The following is a 27275-nucleotide window of genomic DNA, read 5'->3' on the forward strand; positions in this document are numbered from 1 at the left end:
TCTATGTGTCAGAGCTGAGAGTTAAGAGAGAAAAAGAAATCTATTTACAGTAGTCAGTTAGGAGAAATGCTCTGTGCTAGAGTTTCTTAGAAAAAGTTTGTCTTGCCAATCCATACTGCAAATCAGAAAGTTAAGAGTCTGTGAAGAAGTCTGCTCTTGAATTATACAAAGACTATATAATTGTTGTGTTGACGTTTATCATTCATATCTTAGATCAATCTTTTCTTTCATACCAATTACCTGTGTCCCCTCAGTCAAAAACCTTCCTTTTGGTTTGCTTTAACCAAATTCTTCTAATTATTTATTTTATGTGGAACTAAGAATCATATCTCACAAAGTTATGTGCCACCAATAGGAGCAAAGCAATTAAGTAAAATAGGAAAACCCTTTCACTCATCATCTAAATATAAAAGGTATCAGCTTAGGGAAAGGAGGCTCTGATGAGACAGAATAGAAGGGAAACCCCCCAATACTTGTCTATGATTTTTAGGAGGGGAGTTTGTCCTTTCAGGTTAACACTCTTCCTAATGGCTTTAAAAAGTGGTGACTAGGTTTAAGATGATAAAAGGTGCTTAGGAGGGATCTTACTGTGAGCCACCTGAGGAGTGTGTGACTTGCAAGTGTAAAAATTAGTGGAAAAGTTCACTACCTCCTCAACTGGGGTTGGAAAGTCACGACATATGTCACTTTTGCTTTTGTTACTGAAAATAAATTCATTTATTATCTTTATTAGTTTGATGTCTGCTTCTCCAGAGGGTAAGACCTGAAGCAACAGATGTGAATTACAAGAAAGGAGATTCTCACTGAACAGAAGAAAGAACTTTCTGACACTAGCAGCTGCCTGACTGTGTAGCAGGCTACCTCGGAAAATGGTGGATCTTCCCTCACTGAAGTTTTTTATTTTTTTCAAAGGCTGGGTGGCCACTTTACCTGTGAATTCATGGAATTGTCAAGAGATTGGACTAGATGACAGTTGGGTTTATTCTCCAATTCTGTGATTCAGTTTTCAGGCAATACAGCCCCCACAGGATACATTTTGTCCCCCACCCACCCGCTCCAATCTAAACTCTGCACACACACACAACTGAACAAGCAAGCCACGTTTCAACGTAAAATTGTCTCATTCATTCATTCAGGTAGATGCAGCAGAGACCTCAAAATACCTTCCAGGTTGCTTGTACCTTAGGGCTTCCAAGACTCGACTGCGGCCATTGCGCACAGAACGAGGCCCATCTGGAGTTGACGGAGAGCTCTCGGTGCCATTCCTAGACAGAGAACTTCTTTGCCCTTGCAGTTTTGGGAGAGATGTTGCAGTCATGATTTCTTTCAGCTGTCTTTGAAAATTCTCTCTCATTTCAAGTGTCTGTGTTAAAACTTGGGCAGAAAAGAAATTTCAATTAATTGAATTTAAGCATATCCATTGAAAAGTGTATTAAATGCCACACCACAAAAGCCACATGGGTGTCTTCTTCACTAGTGTATTAAATATTATATACTTCTTCATATCATGCATTTTAAGAATTCACAGAAAAGTTCTGGAATATTTGATAAGGTCAAGGCATACAACCACCACAAGATACCTCCTTTTATTGCGCTTTCCTCTTTTTCAACAGCCGCTGCCTCATTTGCTTGATCTTCTGGATCATTCTCATCCATTGAAATATTCTGAAACAGTTGGAATTCATGCCTGAACTCAGGTGACAACTCAGGGAGAAAAATCCCAACTAATCACCATTTTCCCTATGTTTAATATTAACACTTGGGGAATAACAGACATAATTTACAAACTAACAAAAATTACTAATATAACCATTCAAAAATGCATCTATATCTGGACTATCAAAATCTAACTAAAGCAGGATGGTACTTTATACAGTCATTCACCCTACCCCACCCACAGCTTTGAAGCAAACACATTGGGGTGGACTGTACAGCCCAGTCTCAAGACTGTCGAGCCCAGCTGCTCCCATGCCAAATTTCCCAAAATACTTACACAATTTGGAGTTTTGAAAAATAGTCTCTTTAGTAATCAAGAATATATTTTTGAACAAAATTAAATTCAGGGAGTTAGTTCCAGGGATGAAAAATGTTTTCAGCTACAAGGGTAGTTTGTTTTTGGTTTTTGCAAGAAACATTTTTTTCTCCAAAACAAATCTAAAAAATATTAGGCACTGTGGGAGCAACATGATACTCACCCCCTAATCTACATGGCCTGGGTGCAGCTCTCCAGACTTTTAGGCAAGGATATTTTCCAGTCCTACCTGGAGATGTTGGGGACAACCTGGGACCTTTTCTATGCAAAGCATGCCACTCTAACTTTTCTATGCAACTTTGAGCTACATCCCTTCCCCTCAGCAGCTTAAGGCGGCTGTATATACCTAATTGTTTATACTCTGTCTTGATCATCCCAGAGTGCAGGACACATAATAATGGTGAGAGCCAGTTTTAGGCTGAAATATACAGAAAAATGTCTTAATTGTCAGAGCAGTATGACAATGGTAGCATTCAAAGGAAAATTGGGACAACCATCTGTCAGATCTTACTTTTGATTCCTGCATGGAGCAGCAGGTTGGACCTGATGGCCTTATAAGCCCATCCCAAGTTTATTATACTATGATTCTATGAACATTCTTGCAGAACTTGAAAAAGTTAATTTTTTAGCTCCCAGAAAAACAGGGTTAAAATAGCCACTTGGTAACTGTTCCAAAGCTCTGCATTGTTCTTATTTTTGTGGTGCTATAAAGACTAGCTGGTATATCAACAAAAACCCTCAAAGTTTCTTACACTGACAAGATTTCAAAATCAACACAATCAAAGCAAGAACAGTTCAGAAAGCCATAAGCTGTTCTGTTAAATTATCCAGAGTATCAAAAAGAATCAAAGAACAAAATGGTTGCATCTGCCATACCTCATCTTCCTTCACTGTTTTTCCGGTTGAGTCAAGCCTATCGGAGAATCTGTCATCCTGGACACCGCTAATATTCAAACTCATTTTAGGATTATATGTATGAGGATAGAGAGATTCAGGTAACCGTTTGTACTCTTGTGCACTCTGAAAAATGTGAACACAAAAAAAGAACTGCTGGATAGCTTAGTGGTTTAGGTCTTTGGCTCCAGAGCTACAGGTTGGGAGTTCAATTCCCCACTGTGCCTTCTAGAAAAGAACGGGACTTGATGATCCATAGGGTCCCTTCCAGCTCTGTAGTTTTAAGAGCACTATTATATTACTATTATAAAAATAGGGACGAATGTTACGGATCTATAATAAGAAAAATGAAGAAATAATTACTGATTAAAAGAAAACATTTTCTATTCTCCCCAATGGAATAAAATGCATGTTCTTCTGAAAGATTACTCTGAATGTAATACATAGCATTTGCTCCTCCATTTGCATCACTTGGTGCTGAGTAAGTGTGGAACCTATCAGAGTTTCTGTTCAAACGTATTCTTAAAACACTACTTTTGTTTAAAGAATTCAGCATTTCTTTAACAAATTGTTCAAAAACATTTCTAAAAGCTTGAAGAACGCCTTTAAGAACAAGCCTGTCTCCTGGACTTTTGTTCATGTATTTTAGTGGTGTATTAGTGCTAAAACTGAAGGCTTCCAACTAGATCCTTTGTGGTAATGGACATCTACTTACTGTTAATCTACTGTGGAAATTAACCATTTTTGAAAACAACTCCTTTAAAAAAATCTTAAGAAAATTCTTTGAAAGTGATCTTCTCTGCTGAGTTTTTGTTTGTGGTTCATGGCTAAGTCAGAAAGCTTCCCGCTTGTGAAGCATTTACTACCTAAACTCTGGCCAAAGCAAGAAAAAATATCCTAGCTGTGGGTGGGGGTAAAAAGTGTAGAAAGTCAAAGTTTTGTTACTCTTGGTACCAAGCCAAGCTTTGCATTGCCTGGACAGTAGGGAAAATACCACCAGCAGCAGTGCAAAAGCAGGTACCTACAAGTGAAAGAACATCTGGAAGTTCCCAGAGGTGAGATAACTTTAGACCTTAACGATTAATGCTTTTACCATAGCATACATTTACACAAAGAGGATGGTAACACAGTGGACCCTCGACCTACGGAATTAATCTGTATCCATAGGTCGAAAAGTCTGTAAGTCGAAAATGCATTTCCCATAGAAATGCATTGAAAACCATTTAATCCGTAACTGGCCCAAGAAAAAAAACCCATACAGAAAAAAAAATTGAAAATAAACAGAACTTACCTTTCTTAAGCCTTCCAGGGGCCCGCCACCGCCACCATCGCCGCTGCCTGAGGCCTCTCGGAGGTCCCCCGCCCCCACCAATGCAGGCTTTCCCAGGATGGACTGGGCCTTCCAGGGGAGGGCTTCCCCCGGTAGGCCCGGTCCACCCTGGGAAAGCCTGCGTCGGCAGGGGGGGGAACAATCTGCCATCTGAGGCCTCCGGTCCCCCCGCCGCCGCTGCCAGGAGCCATGGTCAGATTCCTGGACTTCCCCCGCCGTCGCCGCTGCTGTCCAAGTGCGGCATGGCTCGGCTCCCAGCAGCGGCGGCAGCAGGTGAAGTCCAAGAGTCTAACCATGGCTGGAATCATCCGGCATGGCATGGCTCCCAGCAGTAGCGGCGGCAGGGGACCTCCAGATGCCTTCCAGGGCTTCTCCGCTGCTGGGGGGGGGGGGAACCTCTGAGATGCCTCTCATGGCGGCAGAGAAGCCGTGGAAGGCATCTGGAGGCACGATCGGCAGCCTACGGACTTGGAAGGGGGAGGTGAGGAAAGTGCCAAATGTGAATTTGGCACTTTCCCTGCCTCCCCCTTCCAGTCCGTAGGTCGATTCTCCAGCCGCAAGTCGACTGGAAATCTTGCAGCCTGAGAAGTCCAGCCCTCAAAAAGTATGCACGTCGAGCCGTGCATACGTCAAAAGTCCACTGTATTTTCCAGCAAATAACTGATACATGAGACACCCTGCTAAAACATTCTAATCACTATTCTGAAAAATAAGGTTAGAATTCTGAGCACAGTCGCTACACATCAAGCCCAGATGAAGATATACAGCAGTAACTTGAGTACAGTGGGGCCTCGACTTACGAACATCCCTACTTATGAAAAGCTCCGGCTGCAAAATTTTGCTTCGACTTGTAGCCGGAGCTTCCACTTAAGAAAACAAAAAGGCAGGGGGAAAGGGAGGGAAATTCAAACCGTTGGTGGCGAAGAGGCTGCTTCTTCGCTCCAACCGTCAGGAAAAGAGAGAAACAATCCACCTATGATTTCATTTGAAATTACTACAGATTTATGCTGATGAAGGCTGCAATTAAGAAGTGACATTTACACCAATACTGGCCAGCACCTAGTGAGGATTAATACACTGGTATAAATGTAATAGTGTAAATCATGGCAGCAAACTGCCAGTAATTAATGAGTTGCTGTTCACGTTTTGGGTCACAGGATTTGGTACGTGATGACCGTGAGCACTTTCCCTGCCTTATTGATTAGTGACAATTTGCTGCTGCAATTTACTTCAGTACACATATACTGATGTAAATAAAAAAGATTTAATTAACTGAGGGATAGCACTAGAAATATCTACTATGTAATATTGTTACTGATAATAGAAAGTGAGGGCAGGGGAGAACTAAAAGTTAAGGTGATTCTTATACCTCCAAAAGCCAATGTTCCGACACGATATGTACACCCCTTTCTTTAGCTGATTTGTACTCTCGGTTACTATCGTTTTGCTTTCCCTGGTAGATGAAATGAGTTACAGTTTCATCGAAACACCACCTGGAATAAATGTAAGATAAGAATGCCACGTTAGGTAATAATCAGTTTCAGGGGGAAGGGCATGATGTGTGAGTATCAAAATGCTAATTCAGTATCCCTGATACATGGGCTTAATTTTATGCAATTTTAGATGACAACAGGTATTAAAATTACTCCTAAACAAAGAATTGTAGCATCCTAGGAATTAGGAAATTGCCTTGCCAAATGAAAGGCAGACTATTTTGTTCCTCTTCCATTTCTTGTTTCTTTCGTACTAGGCCACTGAGCTATAATCAGAACGATAGCAACTAGAAAACTTTAGGCACACTACTGCCATTACTAATATCCTTAAGAGTTAGTTTTACTAGTTTCATTAAAAGTTTCACCAGTGAAGAATTCTGTTAACTGCACATACCTGTAATCTGCTCCAAGGGAAGCAGCAATAGCATTTAGCTCACTCTGCTTTTTACTTAGCTTCTTACTCACACATATGACAACATCAGCTAGAGGTTTTGACTCTTCTTCCTATACAAGTGGAATTAGGAAAAATATAGTCATGTTTTCAACAGTTTCAAGAATGAATTGACGAGATTGCCTTCTTAATAGAAAGACTATCTGGTTTGCTTTTGGTTTCCACCAGCAAAGAATCAGGTGGATTTTATTTTTTCAAAAATTGGAAGAACAAACATTTCTGCCTTTCTTGCTACCCAGGTTCCTGGAGGATTTATGAAACCTAAAACTGTCACGTAACCTGCTTATTTGAATCTGCTTCATACCATTTGAAGAGTGTATGAGATACCATGGGTTCAAAATCAAATCACAATTCCTTCCTATCCTTCCTTTCTCTTCTCACCATGACCTGTATTTTTAAACATGCTGCTTGATGGTGTGATCTGCCATTTTGGCACAAATTTCTAATAAAGGTACTAAGAATTCCTAATAAAGGTATTACACTAATATGGATTTGGACTTGTTTTCCCTCATGGCCAACAACAAAACATTTTAAAATCTACTCTGAAGCATCTGAATATGGGAACAACGAATAAGGCATACACATGTCACCATCTGTTCAAAATTTACACAAGGATCTCTAGCTGTAGAAACTGCTGCAGTAATCTTATGAGGCGTTGGTTGCCTGTGATCCAACAACCATCTCATCAGATTGGTATGGGAATTTCCATAGCTGGGGCTTCACCCAAGTAAATACCATACAGGACACATAATGTTTTGCTGTTAACAGTTGTAAAAATATACAGATAACAACATATACTCCCCTTACATCAGGTTGAAGCCAGCCTTAATCATAGTTGAAGCAGACCCAATGCAATCATTATGATTTAAATTAATCATAATTAAGTCCCAGTGATGACAATGGATCTACTCTGAGTTCACTTTGTCCCTTTTTTTTAATTTAAAGAAAAAAGAAGACACTGAAAATTTTGATAGCCAAATTTTAGCATATTAAAAAACCCCTTTGCACAATATGGCATGGCCTGACTCAGTGAATTTTACAGACAAATAATCTATAAATATGGGAAATCTTCCAAGGAAAAACTGAGCCATTGGAAAAAAATGCAAATACAAATAAAAAATACTATTGTCAGACCACACCATTGTCTGCAAGTATTTGTGGACTAAAACCAAGTGTGCAATTTCTCTTCTTCCGATTGACACACAATATAGTGCTGACAAAATTAAAAAAAAACATTTTGGGGGGAGGGGAAATAAGTAGCATCCAAACAAGACCAACTAACTGGTACCGTATTTGCCCAGATCAACCTGAAACCTAAGCTCACCACTTGCTGAGGTGCCGCTTTCAGTAGAGGACTGGCAGTAAGAGTGGCTGCTTGACGCGTGCTGTTTGCCAAGGCCAGTTTTAGGTTCCTGCCAATGACTTCCGAAAGAGGAGTGCTCTGCTTTCTGTTTCGCTGTTTAGAGCCCTCTGGAGTCTCCAAGGCTGCCAGAGCATCCTGAAAAGTAATTGAAATGCATTAATTAAATATCCAAAGGTTCTATAATCTCAAAAGAGAGGTGAAAAACCTTTGGTCCTCCAGATGCTTCAGACTTTAACTCCTACACTTCCTTAACATTTTGCAAGTAGGTTTCAGAAAGAGGAGGTTCAAAACATGAGGTGGCCCAAGAGTTCCTCTGTGGAAAGGATTTTCCACAGAAGAAACAAAAGTGGTTTAAATTATGAAGATAGTAAATTCTTTTCTTCAAGTCACATCATAGAACTAGATATTCAACTGGTCTATTCTGAGAAAATGAAATTTATTGTTTCTCTCAGCCAAGAGTCGTATTTGTCTTACTTTTTGCAAGATGAGATAAACAGAGCCACACATTTAGGCTCCCGGTCCTAAAACACAAGCTCACAATTACCTCTCAATAGCTAAGGAACCCAACAGGCATCATATTTGCTAGACACAGAGTTGAGAGTGCCTCTGAGATTAGGATGAATGCCTAGCAGCTCCCCACTCCAAGACTGTTCTTCACATTGCAAGATGTGATATGATGCAGCTAAGCAACCCATGGAAAACTGCCACCTGTTTGTACTCCAGATGTTCTTTTCTATTGATTCATAATTCAGCTCATTTACACACACACACACACACACACACAACCTCAGTTTAATATACTTCAACTGAAAGAGGCAGAACATCAGCCCCCCTCAGGAAAAAACCCTTAACCTGTGCATTTATTTTAGCTGGGATTACAAAATGTAGTTTGTATCATCCAAACTGGAAAGGGACAGATAGCTCTCCTTTTGATTCTCTGGAAGGCAACCTTAGAGAAATATAGGGTTTTCTTAAGAAGGAAAAAACAGAAAAAGAGGCTTAGCGGGGACTTGCACTAATATTAACCATGCACATCAAGAAAGGCACTTAAGTCCCCTAAGTCACTTTTTATTGCAGAGTTCACACAGAACTGCTCTGTGAGCATTCTAAATAACCTAAAGAGCTGAAACAAAATGAAAAAAATGGGTTTGGCAAACCACAACACCAAGATGCAAAAAGGATTTAATCTAGTTTTCAATAAATCGATTCCATTCACAGGAACTGAGGAAATACAAAATATATCCACTAAACCCTAACCCTAAACTTGACCCTGTCGCTAACCTTCAAGAGGATGGAATGCTCATGGGCTCATTCTTAAAACAAAACAAAACAAAAACCTTAGCAGATGAGGATTAAAGACTCCCGGGTAAACTGAATGGCCTACAAGGTGCAAGAACAAAGGAATGCCTGAGAGGTGCACCTCCCAGCTCTCCTTCCATTTTTCCCCGATTGGATTTATGGTTTACTTCAGTGACAAAGAACAAGAACATTGTTGAACATTGTAATGATATGCAGGTCTTAGTAGAAGATAACGATTTTTATTTTATCACAATTATTTTATTTTTGTTAATCTATGACAGAGGTTCTCACATTCATTACAACATAAGCTTCTACTAAGACCTGCACATCAAAGGCACCATCATCACAATGTTCAACACCCACTGACTTTCTCACCAACCAACCACAACCTTGACGCCATGTATAAACATTTGCCATGTTATATCTCCTTCTCTTATGTCTGATAAAGTGGACTTGTCCATGAAAGCTCACATGAAAAAAATAAAAGTTAGTCTTTAAGGTGCCACCCTGTTTTTCGTGGGTTTTAAAAAACTTTTTATTTTTACTGTTTTCATCTATAATGCTTACACAGTTTTTGATGTGCTTGTAATATCAGCTACTGTTATCAAATTACCCTCAAACATTCATTATAATACTCTTATAACCTTAGAACTGCAGAGCTGGAAGAGACCCCAGGGATCACGGAGTCCAGCTCCTATCAAGGAGGCACAGTGGGGAATCGAATCCCCAACCTCTGGCTCTGCAACCAGATACCTAAACCACTGAGCTATCCAGCAGTTCATTTATTCCATCAGGATTTCCAAGATATTTACCTTAACATCAAAGGAAGGTTTGAAGAGCTTGTCTTTAGATAAAAATTTAGATGGTGTGTCCAGATGCACAGATGGTTCTTTCTGTAGTGGTTTCCCACCTTCTGAAGGACTTGGCTTTTCTCCAATATGATGAGAGATAATGGTCTGGAAAGCTATACTCTGAAACCTGTTCATATCCAGAGGTGTCACAGCTGTTGCCTTCTCAGTTCTAAAGATACTGTTAGGTTGCCCAGGAGTGTTTGGAGATGCTGCTTCTATTTTTTCTCCATTTGGTTGATTTGCGAAGCTCTCTTTTTTGCGTTAAAAATATAAAAAGCACCATTGTTTTTTAAAAAGTGAAAAATATTTTTTTAAAGACAGGCAGTCCAAAATATAGCAAATACAGTAATCTAAACTAGAAGTAACTAAGGTCCATATCACTGTGACAAGATTAAACATCTTTAGGATTGGGAGCATCAACTGAGCAAAACATTCTGCTTAATCCAGGAGTACACCCGGACTTGAGTCTTCAATGGGAGTGTAAACCTTCTAATACAGGCTAAAACCCTACTTCGTGTTCTGAATTTTGACTAGCCAAGAGTACCTTTAACTTCTTGTGGACTAAGCTTTAATTCATTTACCCTCATCCGGCCCAGTAACAACATCAACTGATTTATTTTTAATAGCTTCCTAGACTTAGATGGAAAGAAGAGATACAGTTAAGACGTCAACAAAATATTGGTGGATACTGAACACCAAAATCTTGAACACTCTCTCTCACCTATGAGAGATGCCTATAGTCCATGATATCAAACCAAAGCCCCCTCCCAATACCACTTCCTACAACTGCTTCTCTAAGAGCTGAAGCTATTAAAGAATATGGCCTCCAAGTCCTAAACCAGACAGATGCCTGAAAAAGATCCTGAAGTTAGCAGAATCAAAACTTCTCTAAGGCCCAGTAAAACCAACAGAAACACACTCCCCTAGTCTAATGTTCTCTGCCAAATGCAGAGAGATGGGGCATGACGACACAGCCTGTTCTTCAACTGTAGAAAGAAAAAGAAATGCTCAGTGAGAGCTTATGAACAGGTTCTGTTTATAAAGCCCATCTTTAACATTCTTGCCATTAAATGCATCTACAAAGCTTCAAACCAACCTTCTGAGACTACATTGTCAACCAGGAACTTGTTTTCATCAGCCTTGATTCCTGTCCTTGCCGACTCCAGGAGCCAAGCCATGGTAACAGCAGGAAGGTCCCATTTCTTTGCAGCTTCATACTTGGAACCCTGGGGCTCCTTCACCACCAGGTGAGTGCTGACAAGCATGCCTTTCCTTGGATTGGCTCTTCTCACAAAGAAGTCTTGAACTCTAAAATCAAAATAAGATGATATTTTCATACAAAGCCCCACTACAAAATTGTCCTTAAAAAAGAATCCGATACATTATTTCATATATATTCTTCTCCTCAAAAAAACAAAATACTCTCTATTTCTTACCTTTTTTAAAAAAAGAAAAAGAACCTTTTAATAGTTCAACTGCTATTTTCATGACCAAATGGAACAGTTTCTTAAAAACCTATGCTTTCCTTTTGTCCAATATTTCGAGGCTTAATACAACAAGATGCCAAAAAAATTCAAAGAGCGAATGGTATAGCACATACCTAGCCCCAAGCAGTTCTGCCAAGTCTGTTAAAGAGTCTCTTTCTGTCCCACTAAACTGGCTGAAGGACAACACACACTGTTCTAATGGGGTGCTTCCTTCCTTCACTGGTAACGGAGTGAACAGTGGACTTGAATTAGGATCTAGGAGGGACTGTTGTTCTATGCATGTCATCTAACAGGGAAAAAACAAATAGCAATATTTCAACCACTGCAGCAACACAGACATTGAACAGAAATTGCAATACTCCACACAACCATGTGAATTGTTTTGAAACATAAAGACTTAATCTGCTAGCACAGATTTATTTAAGAATTGGCTATGGTGTTTTTTGTTTGTTTTGTTTTACAATTGCAAAACTAAGAAATAACTTAGTATTTAAAGCTACTATTCACCAGAAGAATTTATCTTAATCTGTGTCATCATAACTGAATGCCTACATAATTGAAAAAAATGATTTCAGCTATTTTTAGATGCAATTAGTAGATACCAATACCAATCCAAATAGGCATTTGTTAACACTAAACAGGCATTTGAGCACAGTCTGTGAATGCATGCAAGTGAGCTATAATACAACCAGAACAAAGAACAACTTCAAAATAAAGCAGGGCAAAGGCTGATAGATTTGTCAAGAGAACAAGCTGGTCATCACAAACACTCTTTTCCAACAACACTGGAGGCGACTCTACGCATGCATATGACCAGATGGGCAATACCGAAATCAGATTGATTATATTCTCTGCAGGCAAAGATGGAGAAGCTCTATACAATCAGCAAAAACAAGACCTGGAGCTGATTGTGGCTCTGATCATCAGCTTCTTAGAGCAAAACCCAAGCTTAAACTAAAGAAAGTAGGAAAAAAACCACTGGGCTAGTCAGGTATAATCTAAACCAATCCCTTATGAACACACAGTGGAAGTGAAGAACAGATTTAAGGAACTAGATTTGGTGGACAGAGTGCCTGAAGAACTATAGATGGAGGCTCATAACACTGTACAGGAGGCAGCAACAAAACCCATCCCAAAGAAAAGGAAAGGCAAGAAAGCAAAGTAGCTGTTCAACGAGGCCTTAGAAATAGCAGAGAGGAGAAGGGAAACCAAATGCAAGGGAGATAGGGAAAGTTACAGAAAATTGAATGCAGACTTCCAAAGAATAGCAAGGAGAGACAAGGGGGCCATCTCAAACAAACAGTGCAAAGATATACAGTAGAGGAAGATAATAGAAAGGGAAAAACCAGAGATCTGTTCAAGAAAATTAGAGATATTAAAGAAACATTTTGTGCAAAGACGGACATGATAAAGAACAAAAATGGTAGGGACCTAATAGAAGCAGAAGACATCAAGAAGAGGTGGCAAGAATACACAGAGGAATTTTACCAGAAAGATCTGGAAGTCCCAGACAACCCAGATAGTGTGGTTGCTGACCTTGAGCCAGACATCCTGGAGAGTGAAGTTAAGTGGACCTTAGAAAGCACAGTTAACAACAAGGCCAGTGGAGGTGATGGCATTCCAGTGAAACTATTTAAAATCTTAAAAGATGAGACTGTTAAGGTGCTACACTCAATTTGCCAGCAAGTTTGGAAAACTCAGCAGTGGCCAGAGGATTGGAAAGATCAGTCTACATCCCAATCCCAAAGAAGGGCAGTGCCAAAGAATGCTCCAACTACCGTACAATAGCACTCATTTCACACACTAGCAAGGTTATGCTCAAAATCCTACAAGGTAGGCTTCAGCAGTATGTGGACAGAGAACTCTCAGAAATACAAGCTGGATTTCGAATGGGCAAAGGAACTAGAGACCAAATTGCTAACATGCGCTGGATTATGGAGAAAGCCAGAGAGTTTCAGAAAAACATCTACTTATCCTTCATTCACTATGCAAAAGCCTTTGACTGCGTGGACCACAGCAAACTACTGCAATTCATTAAAGAAATGGGAGTGCCTGATCACCTTATCTTCTGAGAAATATATATGTGGGACAGGAAGCAACTGTTAGAACTGGAGATGGAACAACTGATTGGTTCAAAACTGGGAAAGGCGTACAACAAGGCTATATATTGTCCCCCTGCTTATTTAACTTATATGCAGAATACATCATGTAGGAATCCCAAACCGGAATTAAGACTGCCAGAAGAAATATCAACAACCTCCGATATGGAGATGATACCACTCTGATGGCAGAAAGTGAGGAGGAATTAAAGAACCTCTTAATGAGGGTGAAAGAGGAGAGCGCAAAAATGATCTGAAGCTCAACATCCAAAAAACTAACATCATGACCACCGGCCCCATCACCTCCTGGCAAATAGAAGGGGAAGATATGGAGGCAGTGACAGAGTTTACCTTCCTGGGCTCCATGATCACTGCAGATGGTGACAGCAGCAACGAAATCAGAAGACGCCTGCTTCCTGGGAGGAAAACTATAACAAACCTAAGCAGCATCTTAACATCTCCTTGCCGACAAAGGTCTGCATAGTCAAAGCTATGGTTTTTCTTTAGCAATGTATGGAAGTCAGAGCTGGACCATAAAGAAAGCTGACCACTGAAGAATTGATGCTTTTGAACTGTGGTGCTGGAGGAGACTCTTGAGAGTCCCCTGGACTGCAAGGAGAACAAACCTATCCATTCTGAAGGAAACCAACCCTGAGTGCTCACTGGAAGGACAGATCTTGAACCTGAGGCTCCAATACTTTGGCCATCTCATGAGAAGACTCCCTGGAAAAGATCCTGATGTTGGGAAAATGTGAAGGCAAGAGGAGAAGGGGGACGACAGAGGACGAGATGGTTGGACAGTGTCATCGAAGCTACCAGCATGAATTTGGCCAAACTCCGGGAGGCAGTGGAAGACAAGAGGGCCGGGCGTGCTCTGGTCCATGGGGTCACGAAGAGTCGGACACAACGACTAAACAACAAGTACAACCAGAATCCTCTTGAAAAATCTGTGCACTTGCAATGGTAAATGCAAAAGATGCTCTCCCACTCCCAGTTATGACCAGACGTGACTGATTGCACAGAGTGAACATAGGAGGGCCAACTGCATGATTATCGCTGTACATTTTCCCCAGTAGAATTTTGTCTGCAGAAACAAAAACAGAGCATCAAACAGACCCTATAGAGTCTTAATTTGGCCTTCAGTACACACGAGTCAAGCATATGGCATTCCTCAGGGCAGATTTAGAATTGATCATAAAGATTTTTTCTGACACATTCCAGCTATTCATCCTAATATTTATCCTTACCAGCCATGTATTTGTTACCACATCTCCCACAGTTGACTCCACCTTGTACCCCAACAGAGGAACCACAGCATAGTGAGCAACTGATTTACTCTGTGGCAAGAGAACTTTCCCAGAGTTCTCTTCAATCTGCGCTCCAAGGCTGGATTCATCCTCTTTACCAAAACCCAGGATGAAGAACTTTTTCCCAACGAACAAGGAACCTTCGACAACGGTAGATGCCTCTGTCAAAGAAGTGCCCCCGGTTGTGAACGCTTCTCCTCCCTGAATGGCATTGTGATCAATACAACTGCGGTCACCAGCATGAACTGGAAGGGAAATAAAAAGTTACATTCCTATTTTAAAAATTCTACTGTATAATAGCTCGTAATATACAGGAAAAAATTTTCCAACCTAAAATTTAGGTCTATGTGACACAGGATTAGAGTCCAATCACTTTTTAACAAGTGAAATATTTCCAAAGTTACCATTTTTATTAAGAACAATCTATCAAACAGTTTTGTATGTAACTCTTCTCCATTTCAGTGAATGCTGAATAGTTACTGCATAAGTCTCAATAAAATTGAGGAAGATTACGTAGCACTGACAGTACCACACAGATAAACCAAATGTATGGAAAATTTGTGATAGAAATCATGTAAATTTTCCAACTGAATGAAGATCAAACTGACTACACCTGTATATAAATATATGTACGCTGACATGCATCTGTAAATGCTTCACTGGTTGAGCTATACTGAAATGAAAGCAAAATTCACAAACCTTCCAACTGCTATCTGTTTCATCACGGAATACTGATAGACACAGTAATGCTATCAAGTAATTGGCAAGACATTTTTGTCTGTGAAATAAATGGATGAAATTCTTAGATTGGTGACTGTGCAATGTGGCTGGAATGGGAAGGGAAGAAGCAGGGATATCTGGCAGCCTACAATGCCAAGTGAAAAGAAATTCCACAAGGCCAGGGATCTAAGACCCACACAGCCCAACAAGAAAGCCAGTTTTTAAAATATTTTTGAAAACGAAGTCCTTAAAGAACAACGAGTAGAGGTACATCATATACAGAAGGGAAAGGAAGGAACAGTGGAAAATGAACAGAGGACAGATTTGAGAAAACCTCAGATGGGTTCTAAGGATAAAAGAAACTGTGAGTTGCTCGTGGAAATGTGGGAGAGCACGCATAAGTGCTACAGATATCCCTGTTTCTTCCCTTCCTATTCCAGCCACACTGCACAGTCCCCAATCTCCTAAGAATTTCACAGACAAATGTCTTGTCAATTACCTGAAAGGAACCAAAGAGAGGGGGAGTCAGTGGATAACTATCTTACCTAGTGTGGAATCATGAGTTACATACTGAGATAGCAGATCATCATCTGCTTCTGGAGCCTGCACAACATTCACAGCTTCTTTCTTCAAGAGACTATTCCTTTTGAGGAAACCAGGCTGCTCCAAAACAGGAGTGTTTTCAAGCTGGCAATCTGTAGGAGTGTATTGCTGCTCAGGTAGTAAGTAACCTTTTCTGAAGCATTCCAAAAGCCATTGTACGGTCACAGCATATGGCCTGTAAGACAAAATGTAAATTCCAATCAGTTCCAAAATGCCAAACTGTTCATGCTATTTTGTGTAGATTTCCATGAATACAGCCTCCTCAGTGGTAATCTGAACATGGTGTTGGTGACTACGAATTCTTCTTATTGACAAAGTTGTATAATTCATTTTAGCTTTAGAATCTACCATTATGAAATTAAAGCTCTGATTTTTTATGCTTTATAACAGTTTTGAGTTGTTCATATAATTTTTCTATGAGTTCTCCTACTTTATCAACAGTTTGAGCATATACCATGTTTCCTCGAAAATAAGATAGGGTCTTATATTAATTTTTGCTTCAAAAAAGGCATCAGGGCTTATTTTCAGGGGATGTTTTATTTTTTTCATGTACAACAATCTACATTTATTCAAGTACAGTCATGTCATGTTCTGGTTGCTGCACAGTGGTGGAGGGCGGGCTTTCACTTAACTAGGGCCTATTTTCGGGGTAGGGTTTATATTACGAGCATCATGAAAAATCATACTAGGGCTTATTTTCAGGTTAGGTCTTATTTGGCGGGGGAAGGGTACATGCATGTTGCTGATGTTTGTGGGATTTGCTTTTAGCTAGATAATCTGAGAATGGCACAAAGCTTGTAAAAGCTGCACTTAAGTCTTTTACTAATATGGTTATAACTATATAAGGGCTGTGCATCATTCCTGCCCATACAAAACATAGTATGCCCAGCATTTATCTGTACTTGGCTCCATCCTTGCAATGAGCTTCACTTACCCTAATAAATAATAAACATTCATGACCATTCATCCTTTTATTATATTGTAGATTTTTCCTGCTTCATACAGTCAACCCTTGACTTCCGAACAGCCCCACATACAAATGAGGCCGAGGCTCCATTCGCAAGTCAATGCCATTTTTTGCCAACGGAGCCATTCGTAAATGGCTCCCTGCACAAATGCATGGAGAAAGGGTGGGAAATTTGAATTTCCCATCCTTTCTCCCTGCCTTTTTTTTTGCTTCGGAGGTCTCAAACGGCTTCCTCTGATGTTGGGGGGGAAAGCCCTTTGAGACCTCCGATGGTGCCGATCGCGGCGGCGGGGACCCCCAGAGAGGTCTCCCAGGGCTTGCCCGCAACCACGGGAGACCTCCCTGGGGTCCCTTCCGCCGCGATGGGGGCTTCCCCCCTGACATCGGAGGCATCCTTCAGTCTCAAGAGAATATGATAACATGCTCCGAATAGAGGACTTGGAACAGCATCTAGTGTGGCTGAGAAGGCCAACTCAAGAGTGACAATCCCTTCCACACTGAAGACAAATACAGTCTGTCCCCTGTCCAGCTTCCTGATTTTGCTGGTTTTGGGACTGCTTCCAGACAATATTGGGGTGGCTAAGGTATGTCATGGTGCTACACTTCAAAGGCAGACCAGAACCAAACCCAAAAAAATTTCAGACTTTGGCACAGAATGTTTTTAAAATTGCAACCAAATAAAATTTTTACTATCAACAAAGAATATACAGTACAATGTGAAAAGTACTCTGATTTAACATATTTCATTTTTTTACCAATATTCTCTGAAAAAGAAGTATACTAGAAGAAGTTAATACATCTATTTATCAGTACCTTTCCACTGTCTTCTTCAAGAACTGTTTTAGCTCATCATCGCAATCGCCCACAATGATATGAGTCACATCTTCATTGAGTTGATTAAAACGAACCCCACCTCCAGAGTTGATTAACCTTCGCATCTTATCTAATTTTCTGCCACTGAAGCCACAAAGATAAATCTGCAAAAGAATGTATTGGGGAAGAACATGAACCAAAATGCCAGGTTAAAGAACCACACATGTAGTTCTGAGCTTCAGCTGGAGTTTCATCTGTAGCAGTTCTTGCTACCAAAGAGGCATACAGTGGTGCCTCGCTTAATGGGCGCTCCGTTTAGCGACGAAACCGCATAGCGATTAACTTTTTGCGATCGCAGAAGCGATCACATTGCGATGTTTCCTATGGGGTTTAATCGCTTTGCGATGATCTGTTCCCTGTTTCGCTTACCGATCATTGCAAAGCGATGATTTTTAAACAGCTGATCGGAGGTTCAAAAATGGCCGCTGGGTTAAAAAATGGCCACCCGCTGTGTTTTCACGCCGATTCCTCGCTTAAGAGGCAGCGAAAATGGCCGCCGTATGGAGGATCTTCGCTTTAAGGTCAGTTTTTTGCCCATAGGAACGCATTAATCAGGTTTTAATGCGTTTCTATGGGCTTTTAAAAATCGCATAGCGATGAAATCGCTTAGCAATTTTTGCTGCACGGATTAACGTCGCTATGCGAGGCACCACTGTACTGTATTACTGTAACTATAACCTATGCCTACTATATGCTGTTCTTAACCTTTTGCAATACAGTGGTGCTTCACAAGACGATGTTAATTCATTCTGCGAAAATCAAAAACATCATCTTGCAAAACGAAAAAGCCCATTGAAATGCACTGAAACCGGTTCAATGCGTTCCAATGGGCTGAAAACTCATCGTCCAGTGAAGATCCTCCATAGGGGCAACCCTTTTCGCTGCCTGTAAAGCGGGGAATCTGTCTGGAAAACACAGCGGGACGCCATTTTGCACAGCGGGCAGCCATTTTAGAACCGCCGATCAGCTGTTTCAAAATCATCGTTTAGCGAAAAACTGGTTCCCGAAGCAGGGAACCGATCATCATTAAGCGAATTTTCCCCATAGGAACATCATTTTGCGATCGCAAAAACTTCGTCAAGTGGTTTCGTTGTTTAACGAGGCAATCATTAAGCGAGGCACCACTGTATCAATAAATAAATAGATGAAGATGCCTAGATTTGATTGCTTTTGATACTATTCTTGGAAAACCACCAATGAAATAACCAAAAAAAAGTAGTTTTCCTTTAGCTGAGTATCTTGATACCTTATACGGCTTGTCCTGGCTATAAGATAGCAGCGGTAACAGCAGGCCATTGCTTCAAACCATCACTCAGAAATGTAGTATCTACTTCTGCTCACCTCCACTCATTAACAGGCTAGTTCTAGAAATTATAGATGTTCATATACTTTTTTCAATTATTTTATCATTGCACGTGCATTGTTAGACATACTCTGCATCCATCCAGTAAATCCTCAGGCGCTTGCAAAGAACTGATATCCAAGTTGTTCAGATCATCAGGAGGTTCTGGTCTGCTAGCCATAGCAGAGGGACAGGATGTTTCATTAACACCAGTTAAACTAATATTTGAAATATGGCTGACATCTGAGAGTGTTCGACCTTTGAACAAAATTCAGATAAATACAAGGGAGATACATTAGGAGTGCTTTCAGAAAGGTGCACAAACTGTGAACACAACTTGATAATCTGTGTGCAATAAATTATTTATTTAATTTATATAAAATAGTTTTACCCCACCTTTTTCTTAAAAAAAGGACTCAAGGTGGCTTACATCATTAAAAAAAGACAACAGTGAAAGCTAAAAACAGGAAGTTATTCAAGTTTTTAAAATAATTAAACATATTAAAAATATTAGATAAATCATTTCTAAAATGGATATACTGTAAAAGCAAAAAACAAAACAAAACCCAAACCATCCCATTTTAGACAGCCTGCCTGAATAGAAAGGTCTTTGGCTGCTTGCAGAAGGACAGCAAATGGGAGGGAGTTGGGGCAGTGTCAGAGAAGGCCCTCTCCCGTGTCTCCATCAAACCCACCTGTAAGGGTGGTGGGATCAAGAGAAAGGCATTCGCTGATGATCTTAACACCCAAATAGGTTCACAAAGGGAGAGGTGGTCTTTGAAATAGCTTGGACCCAAACTGTTTAGGGCTTTACAGGTTAGAACCATCACTTTGAATTGTGCCCAGAAATGGAGAAACAGCAAGTGGAGCTGCTCTAACAGGGCATTATGTGATCTCTGTAACCAGTCGCAGTTAACAATCTGGCTACAGAAACAGTGCCTACAAAATGCTGATAACCACTAGGAGAAGGAGAAAACTGGCAGACTGGACAGAATGAAGCATTCTGAGCAAAAAGATACAATTCCCACAGAACAGAATTATTCCAAACTGTAATATTTTCTTTCTAAGTTGAAAATACAAATAATTTGGTCTTTGCCTCAAAAATTGGGGGAAAAATAAATGCGTGTTCTCCAAGTCTTTATGGGCCAACTTTTAACACTAATTATTTATTTACACATGAATATTTATAATACAAAAACTTCCTAAGTCTACAGATTCCAAACTGGTATACACAAATCATAAAATCAAACAATATAAACCAAATTTAAAAACAGAAACAAAACCAAAAACCAATATATCATATTTACACACAAATAAAAACAGAAAGATAAACTAAACTACCGTATTTTTAGCTCTATAAGATGCATTTTTTCCCACAAAACGGGGGGGGTGGGGTGGAAAGTCTGTGCGTCTTATGGAGCGAAGAAAACAGATCATTTTTTCGTTTTCTTCTCCTAAAAATCTGGTGCGTCTTATGGAGAGGTGCATCTTATGGAGCGAAAAATACAGTTCTTTGGGAAAGCTTACAAGAGTTTCTAATACAAACCTTTGAGGTATAAATCAAATTACAGTATTTCAAACAATGTAGCCTCTGTATTCTCTAGGCACCAGTAGGTGGCCTGCAGTCTGATCAGTGGGGGTGGGGAGAGGCTAAATCATTGACACTTTCAATAAAGTGCTCCCCTTCCATGAACTACCTGAATAAAAACTTGCGCACTTGTTACTCACTGTCAAATTTGCCAGCTTCATTAGTAGGAGTTGATGTGCTTGGAGTGTCTTCTTGTTTTGATTTGGGAATTACAGAATACATTGATTCATCCTGGCAAAAACCCTTCTCAAGGCTGTCAAAAAACCACTGCATAGATATGCAATGGACATTCCATCTTCTGGCACACTCATATTTCTGGCCTTACTCATGTAGAAAAAAATATATAGTTAATATTAGAAATGGAAATAAACCTCAGTTTGGAGGTTTGTGGTGGTCTATATACATTCCTTTCCCTCGCCTCCCTGGCCAATGACCCACTCACCAGTTGGAGCGCACCCCTCCTCTCCTCCTCCTCTTCAGCTGTTCAATCAGTCCCTGGCAGGAGCACAAGCTTGTCTGTCCTGCCTCCTTGTCCGAGTGAGTGATCAGCCAAGAAGGTGGGGCAGGGAAGCCCATGCTCCTGCCGAGGACTGGTCAAACAGCTGAAGAGGAGCATGCACTAGCTAGTGAGTGGGGGGATACAGCTGGGGAGGTGGAGGAAGGGAATGTACAGCTGCATGTACAAACTGACACAAACCCCCAAACCAAGGTCCATGCCCATCTCTAGTTAATATTAAAATACTTTTCTTTAAAACCTTTAAATGGCACAGAATACATTAAATACATATGAAGAATTGTTACTCATGATACTTTTAGGGTCATGTACTACTGTAGGATGCATGAAATCTCACAAGTCTCCACTTGCAGAACTTTGTCCTTTACATATGGTTCAACTGATGTAACTGCTGAAAATCCTTAATGTTTAATGTAGTAATATGCACTAGAAGAGACCCATTGAATCAATGGAACTTACACAGCAATTGATGCAGGAAATCCCCACTGATTCAATGGGCCTACTCTAGAGTGACCTACTATGCTAATCAACAGGATTTCAGCCATAGAGTAGTGGCATTCCCTTTCCATGAATGTACAGTGGTGCCTCGCTTACTGATCGCTCTGTTTAACGATGAAATCACTTAACAATGGGGTTTTGGCCATCGCCAGAGCGATCGGTTAGCGATGGCCTCTATGGGGATAAATCGCTTTGCGATCATGGCAAAGCGACCCTTGCACGTCTGGAGGAGGTGGGAGGATCCACCCGGAGGAGAGCAGAGCAGCGGGGAGCCAAGGTGGAGCCTCTCATCCGGCCAAGGGATCCTGTGGAAGCCCACCCTCCACCAGGAGACCCTTCCACCACCACCGGCCGCTCTCTCCTCCGCTGGCTTCCCCCTTTCGCCTTCTAGCCCGGAGTCTGTCCTCCCCCCTCCTCGCGAGGGGTGCATCTTGCGAGCCCCCCGCCTGCCTTGCCTTGTGCCCAAGGAGCAGAGAGGGCTAAGGGGCTGACTCCTCATCAGACCAGCAGGCTCTGGTGGCGGCTGCTCCGCCACTGCCAGGCTCCCACTCCAGACTAGGCAGCGCAGGGAGCGCCGCCCCGCTCTTCTCTCCTTGCCTCCCCTGCCTTCTCTTTTTTTCCCCTTCCCTTCCTTCTCACTGTCTCACTCTCTTTCAAGTGGGCGGAGCTCAGGGCCCTTGGCAGCCAATCCCAGCCGTCTGGCCTTGGGCTCCGTTGGGGCGAGGGGAAGGGGAACGTGCACCCACGAAGCAGAGAGGGCTCCGGGGCTGACTCCGCCTCAGACCAGCAGGCTCCGGTGGCGGCTGCTCCTGTTCCTGCTGCTGCTGCTCCGCCGCTGCCAGGCTCCCACTCCAGACCAGGCAGCGCAGGGAGCGCCGCCCCGCTCTCCTTGCCTCCCCTGCCTTCCCTCTTTTTTCCCTTCCCTTCCTGCTCGCTCTCTCCCAAGCCAGGCTCAAGCGGGCAGAGCTCAGAGCCCTTGGCGGCCAATCCCGGCCGTCTGGCCTTGGCCTCCATTGGGGCGAGGGGAAGGGGAACGTGCACTCGCAAACACTCGGTGGAGGAAAGCAGTGGTGGGCTCAGGCAGGCAGGAGAGAAAAAAAGAGAGAGAAGAAATAGCTCCCTCGACAAGGAGAGCAGATGGGAACATTGCTCCTTCTCGCTTTTGCAATGCAAAGTTTAAAAAGGGTCCGGGAACTTTTCTTAAACAGCTGATCGGCGGTTTCAAAATGGCCACCCGCTGTTTTGCCTCGCTTAAGAGGCACCCAAAATGGCCGCCCCTATGGAGGATCTTCACTTAAGGTTAGTTTTGAAGCCCATAGGAACGTATTAAATGCGTTTTAATGCATTTCTATGGGCTTTTAAAAATCGCTTAACGATTAAATCACTTAGCGACGTTTTTTCCAGAACGGATTAACGTCGCTAAGTGAAGCACCACTTGTATGTAGATCTTCAAACTTGTATTGGTGATATAATCACTTGAGAGGAGTTCCCCTAACAACATTCCTGCCCATGAAAGAGAAGCAGAGGAAAGTGATTTACACCAATTCCAAATGTCAGCATCAAGTTCCACACTATCCTGGAGGTTCCCCCACCCTTTTGGTGCACATTTTCTGTAGAATGCTTAAGGAGGACTAGATGAAAACTGCCTGTTTCCCATATTCTGCAATAACTGCATAAAATTAGCTTTCTGTTGACAGAAGGTGCCCTTCCAGTCTTTGGAAGCAAAGCCTAGGCTCAACCCAAAGGAATCTCAGTAAACTCCGCCGATTCAATGGGCCTACACTACTTGCAACTTATTATTGGATTTCAGCCTATAAAAGGTTTAAAAAACCAATGAATGTCCTGTTATTTTACAAATGAATACAGTGGACCCTCTACTTAAGGAATTAATCCGTACTGGAATGGTGGCTGCAAGTCGAAAAGTCTGTAAGTCGAATCTCCATTGACCTACAATGCACTGAAAACCGATTAATCCCATAACCAGTGGTTTTTATTCTATTTTTATTCCATTTTGGTTTTTTTCTGGTCTGTAAGTCGATTCTCCGTCTGCAAGTCGAATCTAAATTTTTCAGCCAGAGAAGTCTGTAACTCGAAAAGTCTGTAAGTCGAGCCGTCTGTAAGTCGAGGGTCCACTGCAGACGCCTTGTCCTTAGGACATTGTTTTAAATTTGGCATGCTATTCTTGGTCTAAGATATATCATTTTGCATTGAGAAATTGAGAAATGGATCCCACATGACAATGAAAACACTATGTGTCTTTCTGCAGCATTGACAGACATGGGAAAAAAGCTATACAAAATTACTGGCCATATGTTATCCGTTTTAATGATACAACAGAAAGAAAATAGGAAGGTGGATTTATTACAGAACCTAAAGAGCATCCTATTTTCTCAAATAATAGGTTTTTCATATCTGGGATATCAGAATACTTTCTCTATACACCACAGGTAGAAAATGTGTGGCTTTGAATATGTTTCTGCAAAGCAATTCATACTAGCCTTAAACAACATAGCCAGTAATGAAGCAAAATGGGAACTGTAGTCCAACAAAATCTGGAGGACCAGCATTCTTCACTTCTGCTATATAAAGTTAGGAGAGTGCAGAAGTTCGAAAACATGTGTATCCCATTCACTGATTGGAGAAATAACACACCAAAACCCGTGATATAAATATCCTGACAAGTTCACCTTTCACAAAGGTCAAGCTGTAGTTTGCACAGTAAGGGCACATCCTCTACTCAGGGTTTACTGCTGAAAGATGATGAAATTTGATGATCTGAAAACATCTGCACAAGTGGCAAAAGTTTTTTGAGCTCCAGTCAAATAAACTAGTGTTCGTTCCAAAGAGAAGATTACCTTTTGGCTCCTGAACTATAAGATGAGTACATTCATTCATCTTGAGCTGCCCTGTGTACTGTCCACCATTCTCAATAGTGAGACGCTGAACTTCTTTTCGGTCTATGCTGCTCAAACCAGTTACACAGATTGTACAGCCCAGAAACAAAGGACACAGGAAGTCATCCATGTTTACATCTGTGTATCTAATCATCCTGTTATAAAAAAGAGCATGAAAAATGGGTCTTCACACTTCTATCTTTATCAGAAAATAGTCTGAATTCAGCCACAGTAGACATAATAAAATCAGTGAGGGTTAAGTCAGTGATAACCAACAGAAGTCCCACTAATTTCAGTGAGCCTACTCTAAGTAAAACATGGACCCAATACTATATTAACTATTTAGATTAGGCATTCTTCAGTTTCGAGAGACTATGGTAACGTGCTCTGTATGGAGGACTCAGAACATCGTCTAGTGTGGCTGAGAAGGCCAATTAGACAGTGACAATCCCTTCCACACTGAAGACAAATACAATCTGTCCCCTGTCCGGCTTCCTGATTTTACTGCTTTCGGGACTGCCTCTTTGCCTCGGCCTGCAAAGAGCAACGCCTGCCTCCAGGCTGAATGCTCAGATGTCAGGGTTTCCCATCTGTTAAGGTCCATTCCTAAGGCCATCAGATCCCGCTTGCAGATACAGTATCCTTGTATTGCAGCTGTGGTCTCCCTCTGGGGCAATTTCCATGCAAACATTAAAAAATAGTATACAACTGTATGGCTGTGAAAATGTTAACAGTATCTTTTTTTATATTGTTGCTTTTCTCCTACTATTGTAGCCCCACATTTTCATCTGATATTATTTTTTCAAAATACACAAATGATTAACTTACCTCTGTTGCGATTTGTTCCACAGTGTCTTTACCCAAGTGGGAAGCAAAATTGGTTTTTTTAAATTAGCAGCAACTAAGTATTTCTTGCTCCCAACTTCACCAGCTATAAGATGTGTCACTAAAACATTAAGATCTCTATACACACGGCCACCCATCATTTGTACATATTTGTGAATCTCTTCCTATAGAAGGGGGGGGGGAGGAACAGAAAGCAAAAACAAAAACAAAAAACAAACCTAAGTCAAAAAGATGAAACAAGAATTTGCAAAGCTCCGTATATATAAACAATGCTATACTACTTTTATACTATAGAAACATCACTAAGGTAATGTGTAATTTGGAACAGCACACTGAAGCACATTACACTTTACATGATTCAAAGGGAACATCCTTCAGATGTTGTTGAGCTGCAATTCCATCATATCCCCCCCCCCGATTAAAGCTTTTTTTTGGGTGTAGCATTTCTTGCTTCTGTCCCATCACTTTTTTTAATTAAATAAAACTTTATTTTAAACAATCCATCACATTATAAACACATAATACAATTAGCTATTCATCTTACTTGTTAAATAACTTAACATTCTAAACATCAGCTTAAACACCATTTAACAAAATTGTTAGTTGGTAACTTTCTAGGATGGAATGGGGATTTGAGATTAAGTGTAATCATTTTGTTAAATGATTAAAGCTGATAGGGGTTGTAACCCAATAAAATCTGGAGGGATACCCCTTCCCTACTCTTAATGTAAATAACAGAAGGATAAACTCAAAATGGGTAATTTGGCCTAAGGATAAAGAAGTGTAAGGAACCAACATGATTATCTTAGAATATCATTTCAGACAATTGAAGATGAATTGCATCTCTCCCTGCCACAATAGAGAACAAGTACCATTAAATCTCTGCTTCTGTAACTGAGAAACATTAGCTTACACAATTACTAAAACACTCCTAAGTGATTAAGAATAGGGCAATATAACACACGCCTTTTAAAAAGTTGTAGCATCATGCTAGAGATTTTCAGTAGATTTCTAAAATCTAATATAGGCATTAATTTAGAAATTATATCTAAGATATGAGACATTCATCAAAGATGTTTGAGATACAGTGGATTTGCCTTAAAGAAGAGATTCCATCCTTCTGATCTTAAATACTGGATTTTACAGGCAGTACATCTATTTAATTGCTGTTTCAGTAGCATTTTGAAATTGACTTTGTATTCCTGTTTATCACAAGTGTTTTTCAACAAAGAAGCCAGAGGCAACCTATAAAATACATCTAGGAAATAGCATCACACAACCACTGAATGCATTACCCTAGTTTCCTTCTGGAGACTTGTACAAGATACTGTCACATCAGCCATTGACATATTAAATACTGGATAGTCAGCCCTTGGGACACATCGCTGGTTCTGCATACAGTAAATAACTACTTGTGGTCCAACAATTCTACAACCAAGCTGAAATAAAATAAAGCAAAAAGGTCAACAAGGTAGTTTCTTCTCCATCTTTTCCAAACCAACAATAACAAAATTAATACAGCCAGCTGTAAAAAGATTAACACATAGTATCTATTTCTCTACGCAGCATTCACACAGTATAACAAGGAACTACTGTACTTCTTCTTACACTTAATTGACATACAAATATATATAAATGTTCATATAGGCCTGTTCTCTCTGAAAAGCTGGAAAAAAGAGCTAGAAAGCAGTTATAATTCATCATCTTCTTTGTTCCATAACATTTACAGATATATTGGTGACCAATAAACAGATATATTGGTGACCAGAACTGATTTCCATGATTTCATTATTAGGAGCTTCATAGCAGAGTGTTTAAGCTGCT

General features: G+C 40.8%; 1 protein-coding gene across 4 annotated transcripts in view; it reads right to left on the bottom strand.

The window, feature by feature from the left end:
* The window catches only part of TOPBP1 (DNA topoisomerase II binding protein 1), a 38997-nt gene that overhangs the window by 9898 nt on the left and 1824 nt on the right, over nt 1-27275 (bottom strand). For 2 of the 4 annotated variants that reach the window (XM_078377358.1, XM_078377357.1), the window contains exons 4-20: nt 26747-26890; nt 25434-25615; nt 24567-24760; nt 20840-21019; nt 19203-19369; nt 17710-17873; nt 15872-16104; nt 14547-14851; nt 11314-11486; nt 10810-11021; nt 9675-9964; nt 7525-7698; nt 6144-6253; nt 5626-5749; nt 2909-3052; nt 1581-1665; nt 1164-1374 (exon numbers count right to left, since the gene is read on the bottom strand). In XM_078377358.1, the coding sequence (XP_078233484.1) occupies nt 1164-1374; nt 1581-1665; nt 2909-3052; nt 5626-5749; nt 6144-6253; nt 7525-7698; nt 9675-9964; nt 10810-11021; nt 11314-11486; nt 14547-14851; nt 15872-16104; nt 17710-17873; nt 19203-19369; nt 20840-21019; nt 24567-24760; nt 25434-25615; nt 26747-26890 (3092 nt within the window). The remainder of the gene's footprint in view (nt 1-1163; nt 1375-1580; nt 1666-2908; nt 3053-5625; nt 5750-6143; nt 6254-7524; nt 7699-9674; nt 9965-10809; nt 11022-11313; nt 11487-14546; nt 14852-15871; nt 16105-17709; nt 17874-19202; nt 19370-20839; nt 21020-24566; nt 24761-25433; nt 25616-26746; nt 26891-27275) is intronic. The other 2 variants (XM_078377359.1, XM_078377360.1) reach the window with 2 other exon arrangements.

This window comes from Pogona vitticeps, chromosome 6 (genome assembly GCF_051106095.1).
Source record: "Pogona vitticeps strain Pit_001003342236 chromosome 6, PviZW2.1, whole genome shotgun sequence".
Lineage (NCBI taxonomy): Eukaryota > Metazoa > Chordata > Lepidosauria > Squamata > Agamidae > Pogona > Pogona vitticeps.